This window comes from Myotis nattereri, assembly GCF_964212035.1.
Source record: "Myotis nattereri genome assembly, chromosome: 15".
Classification (NCBI taxonomy): domain Eukaryota; kingdom Metazoa; phylum Chordata; class Mammalia; order Chiroptera; family Vespertilionidae; genus Myotis; species Myotis nattereri.
In genome coordinates this window covers 12,968,975-12,993,271 of record NC_138090.1, presented here as the reverse complement: position 1 = coordinate 12,993,271, position 24,297 = coordinate 12,968,975, and the positions used below count along the sequence as shown (strand labels likewise).

The 24,297-nt window shown below is 50.9% G+C and overlaps 1 protein-coding gene across 2 annotated transcripts; it reads right to left on the bottom strand.

Annotated features, from left to right (window-relative positions):
- Positions 1 to 2,303: 2,303 nt before the first annotated feature.
- On the bottom strand, positions 2,304 to 23,332 carry SLC9A5 (solute carrier family 9 member A5). Of its 2 annotated transcripts, XM_081108477.1 has the most exons (16): positions 23,108 to 23,332; positions 19,164 to 19,466; positions 17,496 to 17,659; positions 17,224 to 17,302; positions 16,764 to 16,941; positions 15,988 to 16,208; positions 15,582 to 15,784; positions 15,273 to 15,362; positions 15,105 to 15,175; positions 14,251 to 14,380; positions 13,668 to 13,756; positions 13,381 to 13,507; positions 8,929 to 9,099; positions 8,377 to 8,443; positions 6,916 to 7,050; positions 2,304 to 3,672 (listed from the first exon to the last, which is right to left on the bottom strand). In XM_081108477.1, exons 1-16 carry the CDS (start codon positions 23,298 to 23,300, stop codon positions 3,212 to 3,214), a joined length of 2,682 nt encoding a protein of 893 aa, XP_080964603.1. In that variant the 5' UTR covers positions 23,301 to 23,332; the 3' UTR covers positions 2,304 to 3,211. The 2 variants fall into 2 exon arrangements, with proteins under 2 accessions (XP_080964603.1, XP_080964604.1); XM_081108478.1 differs by lacking the exons at positions 6,916 to 7,050; positions 8,377 to 8,443; positions 8,929 to 9,099 and having other exon boundaries at positions 2,309 to 3,672.
- Between the last annotated feature and the right edge of the window lie 965 nt (positions 23,333 to 24,297).

Below are 24,297 nucleotides of genomic sequence, written 5' to 3'. Positions count from 1 at the left end.
ACTTGCTCACTCTCCTGGAATCCAGATGCCTGTCTCCCCCGCCTGTGCTCACCCGCTTTCTTCCCCCAGCTCCCTTGCCTCTGACCAACCCTATCCGCCTGCAGTCCCCGTTCTTCGTTACCCAGCACCAGGTCCAGGACCCCCTTGTACCCTCTCCCCTACGCCATAGAACCTTTCTGGTCAGCCCGGGACTCTGCATGTTTGATAAGCTCCTCAAGGATGCTGACACTAAAGTCTGAGAATGGCTGCCTCCTCTCCAGGACCAGCCCCTGCACATCCCTGGACTGCTGGAGTTGCCTCCCAACAGGTCTCCTCTAGCCTTTCCCCTACCAACCCATCCTGGGATTTCACATATCTTCTATCTGGCTCAGCTACATTTGTGCTTCCTAAAGCACATCAGTGCCCACACCACTCCCAGATCCAAATTCTCTCAGGCCAGCTCTCTCTGGAAGACCCCCAAAACTCAGCAGGTAGCCATCTGCCAAAAAAAAAACAAAAACACCCCACAAACACATCAGCGGAGTCTGCCTACCCAAGCCGTGGGTCCCTGGCTGGTTTCTCCCAATCACATCACCCGCTACTTCTTGATTTTTGCTGGGTGTGCTCTAGGCATCCTTTGTTTATGCTGCTCTTTCTACCTAGAATGCACCCACCCAACTTTGCCTTTATTATCTGAGCCTCTACACACACACACACACACACACACACACACACACACACACTCCCAAAGCCTGCTCAGATCTCCCCGTCAGGGCTCTTTGCCTTATAGTATAAGACCAATAATGACCAACATTTGTGATCCCCGTGGGCCAGGTTCTGTACTAGATTCTTCTCATTTTACCATTGAATCCTGATAGCAACCTTAGAAATAAATATCATTGTTATCCCATTTTAAAGATGAAGACACTGAGGCTCAGAGAGAGTATGTAACATGTTTAAGAGGACAGCTGGGCCCTAACCAGTTTGGCTTAGTGGATAGAGCGTCGGCCTGCGGACTGAAAGGTCCCAGGTTCGATTCCGGTCAAGGGCATGTACCTTGGTTGCGGGCACATCCCCAGTATTGGGTGTGCAGGAGGCAACTGATCGATGTTTCTCTCTCATCGATGTTTCTAACTCTCTATCCCTCTCCCTTCCTCTCTGTAAAAAAATCAATAAAATATATTTTAAAAAAAAAAGATGACAGCTGGGACTGTTAACTGCTAGGCCTTATCACTGCCATCTGTAAACAACTTGAGTGCAAAGCTTGCATCACTCTTTTCTTCCCACTTTCCCCATGCCTAACAGAAAAAGTGACTCTATTTGTAACCTTGGCAGTGTGTCAAGTCCTTCAGATCTTTAGAGACAGAAAGTGGGTTAGTGATTACCTAGGGCTGAGCCAGGGATAAGGAGTAACTTTTGGGAATGATGAAAATGTTCTAAACTTAGAATGTGGTGTTGCACAACTCGATATATTAAAAACCTCTGAATGGGTGAATTTTAAGGTATGCATGTTATATCTTAGTAAAGATAGATGTATTGTTTAATGTTCTTTATTAATTTTAGAGAGAGGGGAAAGGAGAAGGAGAGAGAGACACCAATGTGAGAAACATCACTCAGTTGCCTCCTGCATGCATCCCAACCGGGAATGGAACCTGCAACCTGGGTATGTGACCCAGAATCAAACCGGACCTTTTGGTGCACAGAACAACACTGAACCAACTGAGCCACACTGACCAGAGCAAGATAGATGTAATTTTTAAAAGTCCTTCAGACACAATTCCCCTTTAAGGAAGTTGAATCTGGAACTGCTGTTACCAGGAATGTCTCTCCCTAGATGTTTCTGGAGCCCACACTACCCGATTTGCATCAAAAACACTCACAGTAGCCAGCTCCCTTGAGATTGCCCTCCCACCCACCATGTGCAGAGCACTACTGTTCATTTGTCCTGCACCTGCCTTCACGTTTTCAAGGAAGGCTCATTGGTCGTGTGGAGGCTGCATCCTTGGACACCATGGCACCTGACCTCTGGGGCCTCTTCTCCTGCTGGCCTTCACCATTTTGTGGACTCCCAGTTCTGTGACCCTGTGCCCATAGTGATCTTGGACTGCCGCTGCAGGCCCCTGAAAGGGGACAATACTAGGAAGGTACAGGAGAGGAGGGAGGGAGGGCCAGAAAGCCTAACAGTCCTTCCCAGGATCCCCCTCCAATCTCTAGCCCAGAAGCCCTGGGGCAGGCAGCTGGAAGTTGCCATTTCCCTCACTAAATGTCCTTGTTGTCACCCCATGCCCCTAGATCCCCAGACACATAGACACGGGACACTCATCCATCTGAGGGACGTTTAATGTAGCTTCGGTTCAAGGTATAAAACACAGGGCAGGTGCTAACCCCAGGAAAGTCACCTGCCACCCTGTCAGCCCCCAGAGCAGTGGAGCAGTGGCCCTGGCTCCATTCCTGTTTGGGAAATGTCAAAGTAGTCAGTGTCTCCCTTCCTTAGAAAACCAGATCCAAGGACCTGTAAGGTCCAGAGTTGGACACAGAGCAGCAGAGCCTCAGAGTGACCCTGGCTAAACAGCAGCCCTGACCTGAAGCCTGGCCCAGCTCTGTGGCCTTAGTCCTGGAAAAGGAGGAGCTATCACCCCAATAACTGGCAGCAAACGTTAGGAGATAAAGCAAGAAGTGAAGACAGATTCCCAATGCCCTAAAAAAAATTGGTTATAGGTAGCTGATGTAACAGGGCAGCAAAGCCCGAGGTTGAGACCTGCTCCACCTCCAACCCAAGCCCTCTGAGGACCAGCCCCTTGAGGAACCTCATTGCCACTGTCCTTGAGCTGGTGCTAAGGAGGGGATGGAGGGCAGGAATGGCCAGTGTCCACTGAGGAATGATGCCCTTGCACTGGGGGCAGGAAACTGCCTAAAGTGCCCCCAGGAAGACCCTCCCGGGAAGGGACATCAGCAATCCAAGACTCTGGGCCCGGTCCCTAGCTCTGGACTTGGTCTTGAGCCAGGGTTAGGGTCTCACCAAAAGGGGAGGTGGCAGGCGTTAGAAGCAGCAGTGGTGGTGAAAAGGGCCCCTTTAAGGACCAGCCCAGGAGACCCTTCTGACCTGCCCTTAAGGAGCCCAGTTGCTACTTCAGTCCAGGCCCCTCTAAATGTCAGGCTGAGTGGGCTCCTCTGCCCTTTGTGCAGAGACTTCCCACAGGGACTCCAGTCTCCTGCTCCCCGAGTCCCTGGGCTACAGCCGGCCTCCTCTGTTGAACTGGATGCACCAGTGAGAGCTGGCAGTGCCTGGGCTAAGATGGGATTGGTCCTCATGTTGCATGAGGGGCTGCAGCTCCTGTTGCCGGGGGATGTCAGCGCTGCTCTCACTGCGAGAGCGGCCAGCCTTGGCCAGGCTCGGGGTAAAGGCGAAGCTAGGGCGCGGGTCAAGAGGGGCCTGGGGCTCTTCAGCAGCCAGCGGGCAGGGAGGCAGACGCGTCACAGTTGGGGCCTGGGTGCAGGACGGGGATGCCAGGCTCTCCAATGATGAGATGCTCTGGTTCCAGCCCTTCTGCATGTCCACGGGCACAATCTTGGTGGTTTCCGAGGATACGTAGACCACCAGGTCCCCCTGCCCACTCTTCCAGGGTAGCTCCTTCTCTGCACAGGTTGGAGACGGGGGGATGATACGTGGACTCGGACACACCTCAAGGCTCCCTGGGAACAGAGAATACACACACACTCAGTACCAACACAATGGAATTCTCAACTCTACATTTTCATCAATAAATTCATTCCACGGTTGCCATATTACATCCACTTGTGTGATCATTTGATGAATGCCTTGCTGAAGGGAAGCTCCACAGCTGGTTTTTACTCTTCACTGTATCCCCAGCACCTAGCACAGGGCTGAGCACATAGTAGTTGCTCAACAAATACCCTTTGAAAAATGAAAGTAACTAAAGCAAGAGCAAGCATGAGCCAGGCAGGAAAAAAGCCCCATCGGTAATCAGCTCTCACCCGACTAGCAGTCTCCTGCCAAGCCCCATCCCAAGGTGAGATGGCAGTGAGGGTGAGGAAGATCTCAGGGCTCCAGCCAAAGGCTTTGCTGCTGGGAGCCCTGTCTGAGCACCCACCACAGCCCTCTGGTGGGACAGAGCCCAGGAGTGTGAGCTCATACAAACCTAATAGCAGACTAAAGCCGTGCCAGAGCACGGAGGACATGAGCTGAAAATCCCAGAATGCTGGCAGCCAGGATAGAAGGCTCAGCCCCTGTAGGACAGGAAGTCTGAGGTTCTGAAAGAGGAAACCTGGGAAAGAGAAGCTCTCTGGCCAATGTCAAGTACAATGCCTTGCAGATCAATATGTGTCTGCTCATTGATAAAGTCCTGAGCAGCCCAATAAACTAGACTAGATTGAGTATATTACAAAATGTACTGATGCTGTGATTGAAATTAAAACTGCCTCCCTGGAGAGACCTGAAATAGTAAACTTTAACAACCATAGCGAAATTAAAACAACAAAAACGCAGTGTTCACCTTTGGACACTAGGGAACTAACTCATGGTCTGAAAACTGATAAACAAAAGGGAACAAATCAAGCATTTATCCATCCTTTCCTGTATGAACTATATCGCAAAGTAACTAAGTAATTGATGAGAGGAAGTTGCTTAATAATACAGACCCCCCCAAAAAATAAATGTAGCATATCACCATTGTGCAACCCCCAGTGAAATGTTGGATCTGGTCGTGATCATCAGTGGCTGCTAAGACCAGTCAATGAAAAGCTGACGGGGAACTTGATAATGGAGGGTTCAGGGTAACAGCATCTGAACCCAGTGGTCAATGTTCACTTCACAAAAAGACGACTGGCCGAAACCGGTTTGGCTCAGTGGATAGAGCGTTGGCCTGCGGACTGAGAGGTCCCAGGTTCGATTTCGGTCAAGGGCATGTACCTGGGTTGCGGGCATATCCCCAGTAGGAGATGTGCAGGAGGCAGCTGATCGACGATTCTCTCTCATCGATGTTTCTAACTCTCTATCTCTCTCCCTTCCTCTCTGTAAAAAATCAATAAAATATATTTTTAAAAAATTACAAAAAGACGACTGGATGGTATGCTCCTGATGTGTTGCAATAGGAAGTACACCAATACCACCTATAAAATATTTTTACCAAAAATTTAAAACTGAAATCTGATCTAGATGTAATTACCAGTTTAGAGGAAATATAAGATAGCTGAGAAAATGAGACAGAGTCTAGACTCTAGATACACAAAGTTAGAGAAGTTGCGGGAGAACATATAGGAAGAAGGGGTCAAAGGGTGGCCAGGAACCACTCATTGAATGAAATAATTCCTTTTGTTTTTAAAGATTTTTACCAATAAAAATAAGTAAAGGAAATATAAGGGACAGTGAAAGATACTAAATGACACTTTTGGGATGCAATTAGCAAAATCCCGACAAGGAAAGACTATGGAACAAAATAACCAGATTATTTCAATAAATACTTTGCAAGGGGGGAAAAGATAGGTGGCAGAGTTTGGGGGAACCTATAAAAACTTGACACCCTGACATGTTGGCCCAGATCCTTCTCTGTTGTGGGGGCTGGCCTGTGCATTGTTGGATGTTTAGCACCACCCCTGGCCTCTGCCCACTCAATGCAAGTACACCCCGCCAGTCATCACAACCCAAAATCTCTCCAGACATTACCAAATGTCTTCTAAAGGCAAAAATCCCTCCACCACCACCCCCCTTGAGAACCATTGCTAAACGTTAAAAAAGGTTTTTCGACTAAATGCAGTATGTGGGCCTTGTCTGGATTTTTATTTGAAGAAATCTGTAAAAAACAAATATTAAGACAATCAGGGAATTTTGAACATTGACTGGATATTTGATAACCACGATTTAAAATTTGATCATTGTATTATGGTTGTATCTTTAAAGAAGAATCCTCATCTTTTAGAGATATATGCTGGAGTGTTTATTAACGAAGTGATATGATATTGGAGATTTGCTTCAAAAGAACCCATTGAGCCCATCCAGTATGGCTCAATGGTTGAACGTCAACCCATGAACCAGGAGGTCATAGTTCGATTCCTGGTCAGGGCACATGCCCGGGTTGCAGGCTTGATCCCCAGTGTGGGGCATGCAGGAGACAGCCGATCAATGATTCTCTCTCACCATTGATGTTTCTATCTCTCTCCCCCTCTCCCTTCTTCTCTATGAAATCAATTAAAAATACATATATATTTTTTAAAAGAATCCAGTGAATAATGATGATATAGATGAAATAAGATTGGTTAGAAGTAGGTAATTCTTAAAGCTGGGTAACAGATCAATGGGAGTTCATTTTACCATTTTATCTAATGTGTATTTTGAAATTTTCTATAATAAAAATTTTTTTAAAGACACTTGAGGGTGCTTGAGCCAACTGGCAGTGATATTTATGAGTGGGTTAGTTCTCCACATACGGAAACAAGAAAATAGTGGTTTTTAGCCACAATAATCCCATTTCTATGAATTCAGGCTCCTACCTCCAGAAAGGCTGCCACCCTCAACAGGGGCTCTACCTGAGGGCAGGTGTGCTGAGCATGGGTCACAACAGAGCCAGGTATTAGCTTGTCACCTCATGTTCCTCCCCAGACTATAAAGGGAGGCAGCCTGGCAGTGAAAAGGCTGTGGGCTTTGGAGTCAAATTCTGGACCTACTGTGGGATACTGGACAAGTCCCAAGTTCTAGTTCTCTGAGCTGTTTCCCCATCTTGGTCGTTGTGAGGGTTGAAGCAAATCATGTCCGTCAGGCGTCTGATATAAAGGCGATGCTCAGTAAATGCTGGTTGGTGAATGAATGAGTGAATGGGGAAAGGGAGTTGTCTGGGGTAGAGACCGTGAGTGAAAAGGGAGAGGCCAACTGCACAGCTCAGCTTGCTCCAGAGGAGAGAGAAGCAGGGGGGAAGCCCTTACCTGAGACCTTGCCCTCTTGCAGAACCTCACTGGTGGCCCGAGCCACAAAGATGATCCCCTCGTCGTCCTTCTCCGTCTCAGAACTGTCGCTCTCCTCCTCCTCCTCCTCAGACTCCACGGTTAAGATCACAGCAGCTGGAGAGGGATAAGAGCTGAGTCGGGATGGCCAGCCCAGCACCTGCCTCTTGGTACTGCACAAGCCAGTTCCTTCTCCACCCAAGCAGAGCCCACAGCTGGCAGAGGCACCTGCTTCTCCTCGGGCTGCTTCAGCACTGGTCTAGGGGTGGGTGCTTGCAAGGAAGGGAAGTGGAGCTACAGATCCCAAGGAGGCAAACTGGGCAAGCAGAGTCCTCAGAGGAAGCCGTCAGGGAAGTCACACTTTCTAGCTTTCCCATCTTCTCTTCTCGGCCCCAGATCCCATCAATTGAAAACATGAGCATTTGGCCCAGCTGGTATGACTTAGTGGGTTGAGCATCATCCCATGTACCAAGAGGTTCCAGGTTCGATTCCTATCTTTCTCTCCCTCTCCCTTCTTCTCTATCTAAAAATCAATAAAAACATTAAAAGAAAAAAACATGAGCATTTGGAGAGCTGGAAGGCCCATCATTGTTCAGCTCATCCTGGTTTTGCAGATGGGACACTGGGCCCCAGGGTCCCCCATCCTTCAAGGCTCAGACCAAGCTCTCCCCTTCTCCATGACACCTTTTCCAAGTCCTCAGGGCCTGTAATCGTGGTTAGCTACAGATACCCCCTGTCATGAGTCCTATGTAATGAAAGCCTAATATGCTAAGTGTCCGACCGTTCATTCAGCCATTCAACCAGTCACTATGATGCGCACTGACCACCAGGGGGGCAGATGCTCCGACTGGTAGGTTAGCTTGCTGCTGGGGTCTGGCCGATCAGGACTGGGCGAGACAGGCCAGACATGCTCTGGAGCCCTCCCAAGGTCCCTTCCTGGCGGACCAACCTCCCGCAGTCGCTCCCCAGCCTGCTGGCCGAGATTGGCCTGATCAGGACTGGGCGAGACTGCCCTGTTTGCCCCAATCACCCCGATCGGGGACTGGGCAAGCCGGGGCTGGACATGCCTTGGAGCCCTCCCACAGTCCTTCCCTGGCCCTGATCATGCACCAGTGGGGTCCCTTGGCCTGGCCTGCACCCTCTTGGAATCTGGGACCCCTCGGGGAATGTCAGAGCCGGTTTCAGCCTGATCCCCGCAGGCCAGGCCGAGGGACCCCACCAGTGCACGAATCCCGTGCACCAGGCTTCTAGTAGTCTAATAACTGCTTTGAACACATCCAGCTTTAAAATCAAGTGTGCCCATCTCGTGCCTGAAGGGAAGCACCCCAGCTCTGGCACTGAATACAGCACAGAGTAGATCCTCTGGGATTCTGGCTGTTGGGTCCCTGCCCTTTCCCTACCCCTCCCATCCTCCGCCTCCCTCTCCCCCCACTCCCTGCTTGCCTGTGTCCCGAAAGCCCAGGTCTCCAGATTTCCCATTTGTAGCTGCAGTGTTAGCCACACCATTCTTCTAAGAAGCAAGAAAAAAAACCCTAAGCCTCTGGTCCTGGCTCCAACCCCAACCCTGTTGTCTTCCTGACATAGCAGGGGATAGAATCTGTGTCAATCCCAGTGGTTCCACCATCCCTGGGCCCCCCAGGCACATCTGGAGTCTGAGTAACCCATACTCCAGTCTGGGCTGAATTAGGGGCTTATGGAGTTGCCCCCTCCAAGGAATCTGCCTTTCTCCTGCTCATTTCATTTCTGGTAGGAAGTCCTGCTGCCTCCCAGCAGGTGACTGCATGGCCAAGAGGTTGATCTCCCTCTGAAGGCCTCACCCTGCCCTTTGGGGGCTCCAGGAAGATGCAAAAGGGAACCCAGACTGCTGCTGTCACTAAGTCCCTGAGTATTATCCAACTAAAGGTCTCCCTGGGCTGGACTCCCAACACTTGGGGGGCTCAAAACTGCATGCCGTGAGTCTCCAGCCCCAAACAGAGGTCCCAAAGAATCACGTGCCTTCTTGCAGCCAGCCTTGCGGGGTCGTGGCTTGCTCTTGGCGAAGCAGATGTTGTGCTTGGTGGACTTGAAGGACTCCAGCCGCCGCTTCATGTTCTGCTGGAAGACCTCCTTGTCCTGCCGCTCCTGCGCGTCGTCCAGGATGAAGTGGCGGCTGCAGCTGGCTTTGTACTGGCAATGACAGCCCCCCCTGCCATGAGGCTGGGCCTTGGCCGCCCACAGGAATCCCAGGCCACAGCCCCATGGGCACCAGAGGCCCTGCCAGCCCAGTTTTTCAAGAACAAAACAAAAAAATATAATAGGAATCCAGCCAGTCTGTATCTTCAGTTCACTGGGGGAAAACTCTCCTTTACCCCAGAACCTATTCCCCCAAATCTGGTTTCCCCTCTCCATTACTGCCCTTCCCCAATTCTCTCTGATTTAAAGTGACCAGAAGCAGGGGGTTCCCATGAGACCATGGGGGGACACTTCTTGCTTTGCACCTCCAGTTATGAACCTGTCCACTTGCCTGGCTCACACGCCCCCTTCTGGCTACACAGGATTCTCTCTCCAGGTGGAACTCCCCAGCTGGCCATTCCTACAACCACCTCCATGATACCTCAGGCAGCACTTTGAACTCCCATATCTCTCTCTCCTGACACCCCGACCCCTCTCAGTCCAACAACCACCTGTGCCCAGCTCAGGACTAATCCCATCAACTGCTCCCTCCAACTCCTTCTCATAAAAACCCACTACACACTCGCCTCAGGCTGCCCCCACCTCTGCCCTTGGCTCTGGCAGTCTGTTCATTCTCTAGTGGTAATCTCCCAAGTACTTCCACCATGTTCCAGATCATCTTGCTTTGCCTCCCAGTCTGTCCCCTTTCCTATACCTCACATTTCCTGCTTCCCTGAACCAATTCTAAGAGCTCCCTGCAAGTCTCCCATCTGCCCTCCTCTACATACTCACCCAGAGGTGCCCCTCTCTCGGGAGGTAAAGGGAGGGGTCCTTGCTCTCCAACCCAGCCTCCGCTTTGCTCAGCTCACTCCTTGCTGCCTCCATCAGTTCCCTGCTCCTGTTTCTCCCTCTCCTGCTTCTTCAATCCCTCCCTCACCACTGCCCCCTTACCTCCTCGAAAAAAACCTTTCCATTGACTCCACTGCCTCCCACTTGCTGCCAGACTTTTATACTTTGATTGACACTTTCCCTCATACCCATTATTCCCTTAAATACCAGAAATACAACTTCAGGGTCTGCAACTCCCCAGTGCTACCTTCTACCTGGTCACTAGTGCCATGGCCCCTAGTTAAGCGCTGGCCTGACCTCTGTGCAGCATCCAGTCCCACTTCTGCCCCAGGCGTCCAGGACACCAGCTGCTGCTCCAAGGCGTCCAGGACACCAGCTGCTACTCCAAGGCGTCCAGGACACCAGCTGCTATTAACTTCTCTCTCCTCCTTTGCTGCCCCCCGCTTCTCTTCCTCCATGTGCATTCCTAACAGTGTTGTCCTTGGCCTTCCTCTGTCCCTTCTAAATACTCTCCCCAGCAAACGTATCCATTCTTTCAGCTTCAGTTAGCCCAGGGAAAGAGATCTGTGGTTAACACCAGCCATCAGACTAGCTGCGTTTGAATCACCAGGGGGAGGTATTAAACACAGAGATTCTTGCCTGGCCAGTATGGCTCAGTGATTAAGGTTCGACCTATGAACCAGGAGGTCATGGTTCGATTCCTGGTCAGGGCACATACCCAGGTTGTGAGCTCAATCCCCAGTAGGGGTATGCAAGAGGCAGCCAATCAATGATTTTCATCACTGATGTTTCTATTTCTCTCTCTCTTCCTCTCTAAAATCAATTATATATATATATATATATTTTTTTTTAAATTTAAACACACATCTTCTTCATTGCATTTCATACTACAGAATCAGAATCTGCAGGAGGTGAAGTCAGGAATGTGTATTCCAGCAAGCTCCCCAGGGAATTCTGATGTAGCCAGGTGAGGAAACCTGTGATAAAGACTGCTTCCAAATCTATCTGCAGCCCTTATCTCTCTCTTAAACTATAATCTTACATTTTTAACTGCATACTAGACACTCCTGTCTCTCCTTGATGATATTTCTGTGGAGAACATGAGGAATTATGTATTATGTTATGGTATAACTAAGCGGATTCAGAACTGGTTGAGTAACCATACCCCAAAAATGCTTGATCCATGTCAGTTTGGAGGAAAGTCTTTAGTAGGATGCCACAGGGCTCTGTCCTCAGCTCTATCCTGTTCAACATTTTTATGTTGACTTGGATGAATACAGAGTTAACAGGCTTAGCAAATTTTCATAAGATGTGAATCTGAGCGGATATTTGGTGGCAGACATGGGATCCAAACGATGGAATGATGGGCTAAATCAAATAAGATGACATTTAACAGGGATAAGCACAATCTTACTCCAGTTTCTTTTTTTAAATTACGCAAGAACAGGTTGGACAGAACCCACTGACCAATCTTACACACACACACATCCATAGACAACCAATCATTATGTACATCCTGATGTGATAGGTAAGAAACACACAGCATACTTATTGAATGTTCCTGGAATATGACCACGCCTCTAGACTTAACTACCAGGAAGCATAGAGGAGGGAGAAACAAATTAAAAACCACCCCGGAAATATAATCAGCAAAATCTGTAAAATGGAAAATTCTCTGAGACAAAGTATCTAGTTTCTTCAATCAATAAATAACAAGGGGATAAAAGGAGGAAGAAGGAAATATTATAGACTTTTTTTAAATAAAGAGACAAATTTACCAAATGTAATGTGTGGACTTTATTTGGATCCTGATTTAAACAAACCATCTGGAAAAAGATATTTAGGAACACTGGATATTTGATGTGAGAAGGAATTATTGTTAACTATTATAAGTGATAATGGTAGTATGTTGTGTGTTTTTTAAGAGTTCTTGCACCTAGATACATACTGAAATATTTAGAGATAATATATGATATGATATGATATGATATGATATGTTATATGATATGATATTATGGAATTTGCTTTGCGACAAAGTGTGGATGGGGTGTGGGGGTCCAGAATATAAGATTAAATAATGCATTGATAATTACTGGAGCTGGGTGATAGATAAATGAGTGATTTTATTCTCTCTAGTTTTGTGGATGAATGAAATTTTCCATTAGAAAAAAGTAAACAAGACCAGCAGGCATGTCTCAGTGGTTGAGCATTGGCCTATGAACCCGGAGGTCATGGTGAGATTCCGGGTCAAGGCTTGATCCCCAGTAGATAGGGGTATGCAAGAGGCAGCCAATCAATGATTCTCTCTCATTATTGATGTTTCCATGTCTCTCCCTCTCCCTTCCTTTCTAAAGTCAATATATACACACATATATATTTTTTTTTTAAGTAAACAAAATAAGTTAGATGAGATAGGGTTAAACACCCACTGAAGAAGACACTGGGGTTTGTCTGATTGTAAGGACAATATGGGGCTGCAGGGTGGTGAGCCAAAGCTGGAGGGATTATGGGCTACAAGAAAAGAATGGCAAGTTCTAGAACTAGAAAGGTAAGACAGGCTCCATGCCCTGCCACAGCTAATGGCAGCTAGAATTGCACCTTCCATTGTGGGCCTGTTTCTATGACCAGAGAAGACACAGCAGGAAGAAGAAATGCTGGCCTCAGGGCAGAAGGCCTGTGGAAGGGAACTGCCTTGAAACCTTTGAAAACACATTCTGCAGCGCTGCGGGGAGTTAAATCAGGACCAGTGGGAGCAAGTTAAAAGGAGGCCAATTCTGTCTCAATGGTAGAAACAGCCTTGACTGTTAAAACTGCCAGAAATGGTAACAGCTGGCTTCCCATTTCAGGAAAGTTCAAGGTAATGGCTTGCTGCCCCCTTCTGGGGCTGTGACAGGTTCCCTCCAGGATGAGGATGGGCCTTTCTAGCCCCCAAACTTCACAACCTGCACCGGACTAACTCACATTACCTAAAATGTATGTCTGCCTTCCCCGTGCTAAGCTGGTCCTGCAGGCTTTTTCAGCACTCCTGCTTCTGTCTGTGCCTGACCCCATCAAGCCCTCTGTTCTCGATCTCCTTTTCTCCCCTCCAGGGCCAATCACCCAGTCCTATGCTCCTCTCCCTCCCACCACCCAGCTCTGTTGCACTCCAGCCTCCTGACTAACTCACTCAGCCTCTCAACTGGCTCGCACAGCCTTTCAACTCACCCCCTCCTATGTGATCTGCATTCTGCTACCAGAGAAGACATCTTTAAGCAGTGCTTGTATCAGACCAACCCTTACGCAAAAAAGAAAAGCTGAAAGTTATTACTGACAAGATGAAGCCCCCACTCCTCAATTGGGCATCTATAACTCCCCACAGCTGGTGCCAACCATCTCTTGAGCCTGCAATCATGGCCTCCTCAGATCACCCTCACCCCCTCAGAACTCTTACTCCCTGGCTGCTCTCACCCTTCGGCGCGGCTTGTAGAGGCCTCCACAGAGCAGATGGTGCATCACAGCATCCTCACGGTCCCGGCCACTACGTACTGTGTCAATCACCTGCAGATCCAGACACGCTCCACTGCCACTCTCCCTCCTGCAAGAGGCAGGGCACGCACAGGCTGGGGAAGGGCCCGGAGGCACAGACCAGGGGAAGGGCAGAAGCCGAGGTGCTCACAGACTTTCCCAGAGGTGGTTCAGAGAGAGCGCCCAATGGAGAGGAGCTTGAGGAAGGGGAAACAGGCTCCAGGACTTACAGCAGGTTGGTGACAGAGGTCTCTGCCACAGAATTTCGGCTGGGCATAGCGGGCAGCGTGAGCCCGGTGGAGGATAAGACGTGGCCTCCCTGGAGGGACCAAGAGAAAGGTCAGATGGCAATCAGATTGAAGGTGTCAGAGGGCAACAACAAAAATAGCAATAATTAACACATTCCGTCCTTTTGATGCTCAAGGTTCAACTTTACCTAATGAATCCTCAAAACTCTGTGGCACGGGCACTCTTAGTTCCACTTCCGTACAGTTGAGGAAGCTGAGGCTCAGAGAGTGTAAGTGACTTACCCAAGGTCCCAAGCCTAGTGATAAGCACTGAACCACATTGGAGATGAGATAGGGTTGAACTGTCAACCAGAGTTTAGCTGATTCCCACCTTTCTCTGCTGTCGGCCAGACTCGGAATGTCAGCATCAGGCCAGGCTGGTTCCTGCAGCGGCCACTCCACAAGACCATTGAGTCTGCTAGGAGTGCCTGCCTGACTTCCTGCTCAGGGCCTGTCTGCTGTCAGTCACCCCTTCCCGCCTTGCCCTCCTGGCCACCTGCTCACCCACCACAGGTTGCAGACCCACCTGGTCCACGAAGCTGATGGCATCCCGGATGTTGAGTCTGTAGTATACATCCCAGATCTGGTCCCGGATGCGGTAGGCTGACCGCCGCATCAGCAGCTGACTCAGGTACTTCTTGTCAAACTGCTCCCACCTACAGAGGATGCCAGGCCCGGCCCTGAGTGCCATTCCCATGGCCCGGCCAGCTGGCCCTTCCTCAAATGGGGCAGGGGCACTACCAGTGCTGGCCTGGCTCTCTTCGTATGGGCCTCAGTCAGGAAAAATCTTGAAGCTAGTCATTGCTCTTATGGAAGTTACTGTGCTATGGGAAAGCCTGCCACTAACTGAAGTTAGTACAAATAACTGTGAAACTGCAACCGTGACAAGAACTACAAAGAATAATTACTGAGAGTGATAGGGATTTGTCCTAGCAGGGAGGCCAGGGACAGCCTCCCCAAGGACTTGATGGCTGTGGTGAGATCTGAAGGATGAGCAGAGATTAAGCAGGTGAAAGGGAGGCGAGGAAATGTTCTAGCAGAGAGAACTGCATGTGTAAATGTCCCAGTGGCCAGGGTGGGAGAAGCATGGTGGGTCCTGAGGTTCTGAACCAGGATCCATGTAATTAACAGGCAGATGGTCAAAGACAGAACAGAGCACAATGAGGTGAAGTCCAGCAGGTGCCAGACCATGCAGAGCCAGGCAGGCCTCACTGGGGAGCCTTGTCTTATCCTGAGAGTACTGGGATGCCACTGAAGGGGTTCAGGCAGAGGTCACGCAGCCTGAGCCCGCTGTGTCCCTTCTCAGGGGTGTGGCACATCCCCCGTGCTGCCCTGGCTGGTGGGGCTGCTGCTGAAGGAGCCTCGGGGCAGCTCCCTCACCTGTCCCTCCAGTAGTGATAGCCATGGTGCCCCACAACGTCCTCCACTGCAGCCAGAATGTGGTCAAAAGTCTAGAAGGGGGGTGGGTAGGGGGACTGGATCAGGACTCTGCCCAAAATAGGAAAAGGGAGAGAGGGACAGGTGGAGGGATGGGGTTCTGGTACCCACGTGTTCATGCAGCTCCTGGTTCAGGGTAGGTTTGTGATGCTCACTCCTCTTCACTTTCAGCCACTTGACCAGTGGCTTGATGGTCAGGCCCTACAGACAGGCAGCAGGTGAGCCCTGCCCTACCTAGTTCCCTGATGTGTTTCCCTCCCCATAAGTAGGCTTCAGCTTCTGTATCCTGACCTCAATGCATTCAAGGTCTGGGAAGGAAGGCCCTTGTACCCCACCCCCAACAGGAAGAAGAGCCCCTATCCCAAAGGCTCCAAGCCTCCTGCCACGCCCTCTCCCAACCAATCTTGTGGACTCTCCCACCTGCACGATGACTGTGAAGAAGACCACCACAATAGTAGTGGCCACAAAGTAGTCCTTGGCAGGGACCTTGGTCTTGTCCAGTAGGATGACGAGAGCGAAGGCCACAGCCCCCCGCAGGCCCCCATAGGACATCACCACCTGGTCAATCTTGTCCAGAGGGACTAGTCGGAACTGATTCAGCACCCACGTCTGCAGGACTACACCTACAGCAGGAGGGAGGCCAGTAGGAGCAGGGGATTGGGAGTGGAGCGCACTGGCAGTGGATGGCACCAAGTATCTGGGCTAAGGTCTGACAGGGGCTGGGAGGGGATAGCAACAAGGGAAGGCTTAGGAATTGACAAGGACGTGGACTCAGGTTGGGAGATGAGCTGGGGCAGGGGCAGGAAGGAGAGTGGGAAAGCAATACCGAGGGCTCGGAAGAACAGGATGAAGAAGAGAGTGCCCAGCACCAGCCCGGAGTCCCAGGCCCACTTAGAAGAGTCCACAGCTGAGATGCCAAGCAGCATGAAGATGACCGTCTCAGCGCAGCTGGCTAGAGTCTTCATTGTGTATTTGACAGTTGTGCGTGACTTATGGGAGATGTTGGCCTCCACATACTTCTTACAGCCCAGGCCACACATAGTCACCCTGGGAGAAGAATGGAGAGACAAGGCAAGTGAGAAGGGGTCGCAGGAGGCACAGTTCTGGGGTCTGAACATGCTACAGGAGAGGGTGTGGCCCATCACAGGATGTCACACTCTCCCGGCCAGGAGGCATGGAGACCGTCCAAAAATAGCTAGAGGTGGTCCTAGGATAAGGATTCATATCTCCAGGCTTCCAGCTCAGTGCCTCTTGAAGGGATAGGTAGGAGAAACATGCTCTGAATAGCACACTTTCTGAGGCACCTTTGGGACTGCTGTGGCCACCCCAGCCAGTGGCACCAGGCCTTGAAACCAATTCCACCTTAGGCCACACCCCAAAGAACACTTCAGGCGAGGAAGATTGGGTTCTGGGGTCCCCAGGGAAGTTCTGGAGGCAGATCCTGGAACATTACCTGAAGTTTATTGTCTCCCAAGGGGAGTTTGAGGCTCCCACTACCACAAGGGCTGAGAGGAACCGATGGACCTGCATCTGTCCATATATGGGCCAACCATCTCCAGTGCCCCCTCCCACCTGCCTGCCTGCAAGTTCCCCAGGACTCACGCAAGAATGGCGGAGAGGGAGGCCATTTCAGCAGTGAGGTAGGCTGCATAGGCGAGGAGGAAGACCAGCAGTGGCTCGATGATGCGGACCCGCTTGGTGAAGCGTGTGGTCAGGGCCAGGAGGAAGGCAAAGACTAAGCCCACGGCTGCCCCGCCCAGACTGACCACAAACAGGGAGGCTGGGGGAGGAGTGGGTTGTCAGCATGACCCCTGGACCAAACCTGGGCTGACAAGACTTCTGCCTGGCAGGGAGTGGAGGAGGATGCCCACTGCACTCCCTGGGGAGCAGGATCCCAAGAAAGACCCTCCTTCTTAGGTTCTCAGGGCCCATTTCTCCTTAAAGGAGGGAAGGGAATGAGGTGGCCTGAAAAACCTCCTCTGCCTGATGCAGTGGGGACAGGAATGCAGCAACCCAGGGGAGGCAGACCTGCAGTGCTAGCTGAAAGTGGGGAGATACTGACCGACTCCCTTCAAGTAGTCAGTGGCCTGCACATTGGCAGACCCCATCTCCACAAAGGAGTTGCAGACCTTGTACAGCACCTGAATGAGAAAAGGAGAATCAGGAATGAGGGGAAGGCAGCAACTGGGACTGCTGGGAGGAGGTGAGTGCTAAGACTGTATGTCTTCCCCAGGGGACCTGTGGTGGGGGGAGGGTCTGAGCCTGCTCATACACCCAACTAGTCAGAGCCGGAGGCCCTGGGATCAGGAATGGCAGCCAGCTGAGCACTCTCACCACGGTGACTGCATCATTGAGCAGGGACTCGCCAAAGACGATGATAAAGAGAGTCTCGTTGACATGCACCTCCTCAAAGACAGCCAGCACAGCCACGGGGTCCACTGCTGAGATGAGGCTCCCGAACAGCAGGAAGTCCAGCAAGCCTGCCTGCACTCTAGGGGCTTTCAAGGGACAGATGAGGGACAGTAATTGGTGATGTACTGAGTCTCCTACTGTATTCCCTGTGACAAGCCCAAACTCCACCCCAGTGTTCAAACAAGGACACCCAGAGAGGACCTCGGATGATAGAGAGCATCAGCCTGCTAATCAAGAGACTTAAGCCTAAGGCCTGGTTTTGCCACTCACCAGCTCTGTGATGTTGGCACTGTCATGGTCACATGACCTCTTAGTCATGCCTCCTCCTGTGCCTACCTCACAAGACTGCTGCAAAAATCAACCTAAGAGACGGCTAAGAAAGCTCTATGTAACCTGAAAAGCTGAAGTGGCACTGACAATAAACACTGCAGCAGCAGTAATCATAACCACCAGCAGGTGGAAACTGGCTGCTGACTGGCTTTATTAGGGAGAACAAAAGAGCGTGTTTTCTCCCACACCTGTGGTTCTCAGACGAAGAGATGTGACCCTCCCAATTCTCAGCAGGAGGGAGAGAGGCTATCCATCTATGAGGGCTGAATATAGTATGAAAGGCACCACAGGTGAGACTTGAACATGTCAAGTCTCTGTGAGCCTGTTTCCTCATGTATCTATTGGGAATAATAACAGTATTTTCCCCACAAAGTTCATTTAGCCAGTGCCTAATGCATTAAAAGTACCCTATTATTAAGATTATTATTAATATCACGGTCTCATGTCCTCCCTTTCTTACAGCTCAGGGAGTTCACTGACCCATTAGGAAAACCAGGTTGGAGTCCTCAAGTGAAAATTGCAAACTTTTCCTTGCACCTTGGAAGAAGGCTGAATTACCAACATTCAGAGTTGAATGAATTGGGGTGGGGGTGGAGGGGCAGGGACTGCAGGAAATGAGGAAGAAGGGAGAGGAAGAAGGGAGCAGGTCACAGTAGCCTGAATGCAAAGAGCCTCATTAAAATGGACCTCTCCTGCTAATCTTAGACCTGATATCAAATAAGTTTAAGGGCCTCCATTTCTTCATCCACTAAATGGGATAAATTATACCTCAACAGGGCTGCTATAATGAGTCCATGGGATAAGTAAAGAGAACACCCAGTGTAGTATCTTGCATTTTGTGAATGTATACTATGTATTTATTAAAAATAATAACGTGAGTCAGGATGGTAAGCCCTCAGAGGAATGGTGAACTGTGCCTCCAGGGAACAGGGCTGGCAAGTGGCAGAATGGTAACAGGGTAGGAGGCAGCAGAGTGGTGACACAGGCTTCCTATCCACGGCAGCCCACACACAGCTGGGAGTCAGGTCCCTGATTATCTGTCATGTTGTAGGAGCCCAGATTCAACTGGCAAAGACCTAAATGAAGGCTTGAGGGCCCATCTGGAGCAATGCCTTACACTCCAGGTGGGAGGGACCCAACATGGAGCTCTCCAGTACGGCTCCTGCCAACATGGGATCTCCAAAGCTGGAGGAGAAAAGAGCTGGGTGATGAGTCTGGCAAAGCCTCCCTCTGCCAGCTCAGGTCTTAAGAGTCACTCACCCACAAGTCCAGCCTGCTGCAGGCCCCAGAGGGCAGCACCTGTTGTGAAGGCATTCCAGAGTGTGCCCACCACGGCATAGGTGAGGATGGCACCTAAGTTGTCAAAGAGCAGCCGGCTAGGCATGAAATAGCCTGAGTCTAGCACGATAGGAGGCAGAAGGAAAAGGAAGAAGGTGCCTGGCTCCAGCTGGTACTCAGCTTTCTTGGCCACAGCCAAGACAATGCCTCCAAGCACCAGTCCCAGTAAAATCAGCAGGCAGCTCTCAGGGACCACGGACGTCACCTTCCGAGACAAGTGAAACACTGCAATGCAAGAAGAGGGCCAGAAGTTTCAGCTCACGGGACAGACACACACACACACACACACACACACACACACACACACACACACACTGGCCTATAACCTCCTAGTCTTAGAAGGTTATCCAAGGTCAGGACCCCTGACTCTGGGACCAAGGAAGGAGAAAAATGCAGGTTAGATCTCCAACCTTCCAGGCTACAAAGTTGTCTATTTCTTGGTGCTCCTACCATGGTAACCTAGACCCATGGTCAGCAAACTGCGGCTCACGAGCCACATGCGGCTCTTTGGCCCCTTGAGTGTGGCTCTTCCTAATCCTTAGGAGTACCCTAATTAAGTTAATAACAATGTACCTACCTATATAGTTTAAGTTTAAAAATTTGGCTCTCAAAAGAAATTTCAATCGTTGTACTATTGATATTTGGCTCTGTTGACTAATGAGTTTGCCGACCACTGACCTAGACCATTGCTTGATTTTTCCATTTCCAGAATTCCCCCTCCTTGCCACTTCATTTTCAGGGGACCTCACCTTTCTCTGATTTCCCTTATTCATCATCATTATTTGAACCTCAGCAAATGCTACTCAGTATACTTTTATGTATAACATAGGTGTAAAAATCAGGGCCTCGCCCTGACCAGTTTGGCTCAGTGGCTAGGGCGTCGGCCTGTGGACTGAAGAGTCCCAGGTTTGATTCCGGCCAAGGGCATGTACCTTGGTTGCGGGCACATCCCCAGTATTGGGTGTGCAGGAGGCAGCTGATCGATGTTTCTCTCTCATGGATGTTTCCAACTCTCTATCCCTCTCCCTTCCTTTCTGTAAAAAATCAATAAAATGTTTTGTTTTTTTAAAAATCAGGGCCTCTGGAGCCAGGCTGCTTGGGTCCAAAGCCTGGCTCCTGTATTTACTAGGTCTGTGACTTTGGTGGAGCAAATAACTTCACTTCTATGACTTTCAGTTTCCTCAAGAATAAAATGGGAATAAAAACAGTAATGATCTCATAGAACTGTTGTGAGTTTTAAATATGACAATCTACTATATTCATTATAGTAAGCACTCAATAAATGTTACCTATTATTACATTACTGTGTCCTGTCTCCCTAACTAGACCATAATGAATATTATACCTCCTAGGAGTACTATGCTAGTCCAATGTGCTTTTCATTAAAAGGCTCACCAAGGACTCAGCAGTTTAAAAAGTATTGGGTTTAACAATCAGAAGATCTCCAATTCTTCTGTCTCTATCACTTCCTAATTGTGTGATCTCAAGCATATTATTTAATTTATCTGAACTTCAATTTCTTCTCCTATAATATGGGGGAAATACCCATTACACAGGGGGAGGATAAAATGATATAGTGGGAATGTGCCTAGTAGGATGTTGGATAAACAGCTGGTTCTCAAATGTTAATTAAATATGACTCTGGCCCAGCCAGGTGTAGCTCAGCAGTTGAGCATCGCCCCAGGAACCAAGAGGTCATGGGTTCGATTCCCAGTCAGGGCATATGCCCAGGTTTCGGGCACGATCCCCAGTGGGGGGCGTGCAGGAGGCAGCCAATCAATGATTCTCTCTCATCATTGATGTTTCTATCTCTCTCTCCCTCTCCCTTCCTCTCTGAAATCAATAAAAATATATTAAAAAAATAGAAAATAAACATGACTCTGGGGCAAAATAATAACAGATCTGTCTCTAGGAAAAGAGAAGGTGGTATGAAATAGGAGTCAAGAATGGGGTTTGCTGAGAAGTTCCACTTCTACCTTTGCCTCTAAAATAAGTTCTCTCGGCTTTCTGTTGGTCCCTGAGGCCATGAGTGAACACCTCTCCCCATGCAATCCCTTGGTGTGGTGGGTAGTGGGGTAGGCCTTCATGTTAGCCTGTGTGAGATTCAATGCCAAAACAGTGCCCTTTGGGAGCCCCTCCCCCAAAGGACCTAGGGCACTATCTGGCACATAGTGGGATCTACATAAAGACTGTTGAGCCTGGCCGGTGTGGCTCAGCTGTTGAACTTCAACCCAGGAACCAAGAGGTCACTGGTTCAATTCTGGTCAGGGCACATGCAAGCTCAACCCCCAGTAGGGGGCGTGCAGGAGGCAGCTGATGGATGATGTTCCTCTCTCATTGATGTTTCTATCTCTCTATCCCTCTCTCTTCCTCTCTTTACAAAAAAACAACAACAATAAAGCATATTTTTAAAAAAGATTTGTTGAATAAAAGGGGCAGAGGGGATCTCCTAGCAATGAAGCTGGAGGGGGGTATCCCAGAACATTCTGCCTATCTTTCTCCTCCTTGCTTTTTTTTTTTTTTTTTTTTTTTCACTGATGCAATGGAGGCTCTCTTCTCCTACCTCCAGAGGAGGTGTCATCCAATCTAGGAAAAGCACTATGATTTATGGGGGAAACTACAGTCATTGCCATAAGCCTAAGTAAGACTGGAACTCTCCTACAGCTCACAAACTTCTCAGCAAACCCCATTCTTGGCTCCCAAATCTGAGGCTCTTCTCACCTTGCTGCCAGGCCCTAAGCTAAGTTCTGTCATAGATCTCCCACAGACTACCTTTGGTTCCCCCCTCTCTTCTCCTCTAGGAACCCCATTCCATTCTCATTTCCAGAGCATGCATCAACCCCAGCAAGTCAATACCTATCACCAAAGCCTGTTCTCGGACGGCATTTAAGGCCCCATTTTCCATTATCAATGGGCTGCCGCAGCAGAGTGGAGAGTTCTTCAGTTCCCGCTCAGCCTCCCTCCTCTCCGCAATGTCCCTGGGGGAGGAGGGGGCAAATTCTAGTCTATGTGATTCCTACATGTACTGGTGAGATTGGAGTACAGACTGTGCCAGCATAGATGGGGAGCGAGTAGCAACACAGCTATAATTAGTCACCCCCACAGCACAGTCTGAACAACAGGGAAAGGGAGGAGGGTCTCTGGTGGGAGGAGGGACCACTGGCTGCTCCGAAGCCGGGAGGAGGGGACAGGGGCTAGGAAAAGCTGCACTATTCAAGGAAAGGATTCCAAAGCGTAACCTTCAATGTTGTGTAGACTGAAGGAGGTCGGGTGTAGGGAAGCATCTAGTGCTGGCAGCACACAGTCAGGCCCCAATAAATGGAAGTTCCTTATGCCCTGAAGTGGGAAGAGACTCCAGACCTGGAGGGTCTGGGGAGGGGTCCCACAGCTAGGCACAAGGAGACATCTTTCCGGGACTAGAGGGAAAGTGACAGTTTAGAGTCCCAATAGAGTGGGACACTTGGACCTGGTCTCCAGGGACCAGGATGCCTGGGTTTCCCCCAAGAACACCATCCCCCCCAACGTCCCCTCACGTCCTCACCACTGCCAGCGGTTTCTGGGTGGCTGGGGACTGGTGGAGAAGGGAGACCTGAGGGCTTACTGCAAGGGAAAGAGGGGCGCAGAGAGGGCAAAGGAGTCCAGGGATGGAGACGTAGAGAGCTAGGGCAACCCCGGGAAAAGGCAAATCCTCAGAGCTCCCACGCGAGGAGGGAAATCCTCCAGAGGCAACGCAGGAACTCCGTGAGAGCCCGGATCGTGGAATCGCGACCCCAGCCCCAGCCCCGTGCAAGAAGCCGGCCCGGATTTGCGAACTAGGGGCCGGGGGCGGGTCCGCTGCCGGCCAGCACCCGGACCTACGCACTCACCGATTTTGGCCAGGCTGGCCACCAGGATCCACAGGGCGACCAGGTAGGGGGCCTCCACTTCGTGCCACTGCCAGCGGAAGAGCACCAGCCCTGGGAGAGGCTCGCCCGGAGACCCTGGCTCCTGGGTGGGTTCTTCAGTCGCGGCCGCCCCCGCCAGGGGCAGCCCGAGCAGCGGCAGCGCGGCGCGCAGCATCCTGCCGCCTGCCTAGTCGCCCTCCCGGCCCCGCGCCGCCGCCGCCGCCTACCGGCCGCCCCCGCGTCACAGGCACGTGGGACGCGCTCCCCCCAATCCCGGGTCCGATACCCCCAAGCCGGGTCTGCACTCTGAGTTCCTGTCCCGGGCGTCCCTTCCGTACTCAGGCTCCCCGGCTCCTGCCGTCTAAACCAGCCTCAGCTCTGGAAAGGCTCCAGTGCAGCCCTCCCCCGGGTCCCGCAATCCGCCTACCCGACACCTTCCCGGCTCGGATTCGCGCTGTGAGCGACCACAGCGCTCCGAGTCACCTGCGCGTCCCGCCCACGGGGGGTGGCAGCCCGCCGCGGGAGGGCCGGGGGTCTGCCAGGGGGCGAGAACCAGACAAAAGGGGCGCGTCTCCAAGGCGAGTGCCACCCAGCGGCGAGCAGCTGGCCCCCTGGTACCGAGGCCGCGGCCCCCGCGTAGCCGCGTGCGAACCGCCGGGGGCAGCGAGCCGCCGCCCTCCGCGCCGCCTGGGACCCCCCTCGGTCCCCAGCCCCGACCAGAGCTGCGCACGCGCACTGGGCGCTCCCAGGAAGCCGTGATGGACAGCGCTGTCCCCAACGTCCCCAGAAAACCCCAGGCTCCTTCCAGGCTGAGGAGGAGGCCAGTCCCCTCACCTCCCAAACCGAGGCCACCATTCCTCGTCATTTCCTTCGAACTATAGGGAACCCTTCTCACCTTTTCCATAAAACAAGAGGACACATCTTCTTCCCCGAAACTATGGAAAACACAGACTACCAATTCCCCGCAAACTAAGAGGGCTCCACCCAACTTTCCCCCCCAAATCTGAAGGGCATTGGGCTTATCTCGTCCCAAACTGAGGAGGGCCGTCTCCACTTCTCATTCAAGCTGAGGGGCACCCATCCCCCTTCTTCTCCAAAACTGAGGGAAACATGTTCTACCTTCCTCCTCAAACTGTGTCATCCCACCCTTTCCCCACAACTGAGGAGCACCG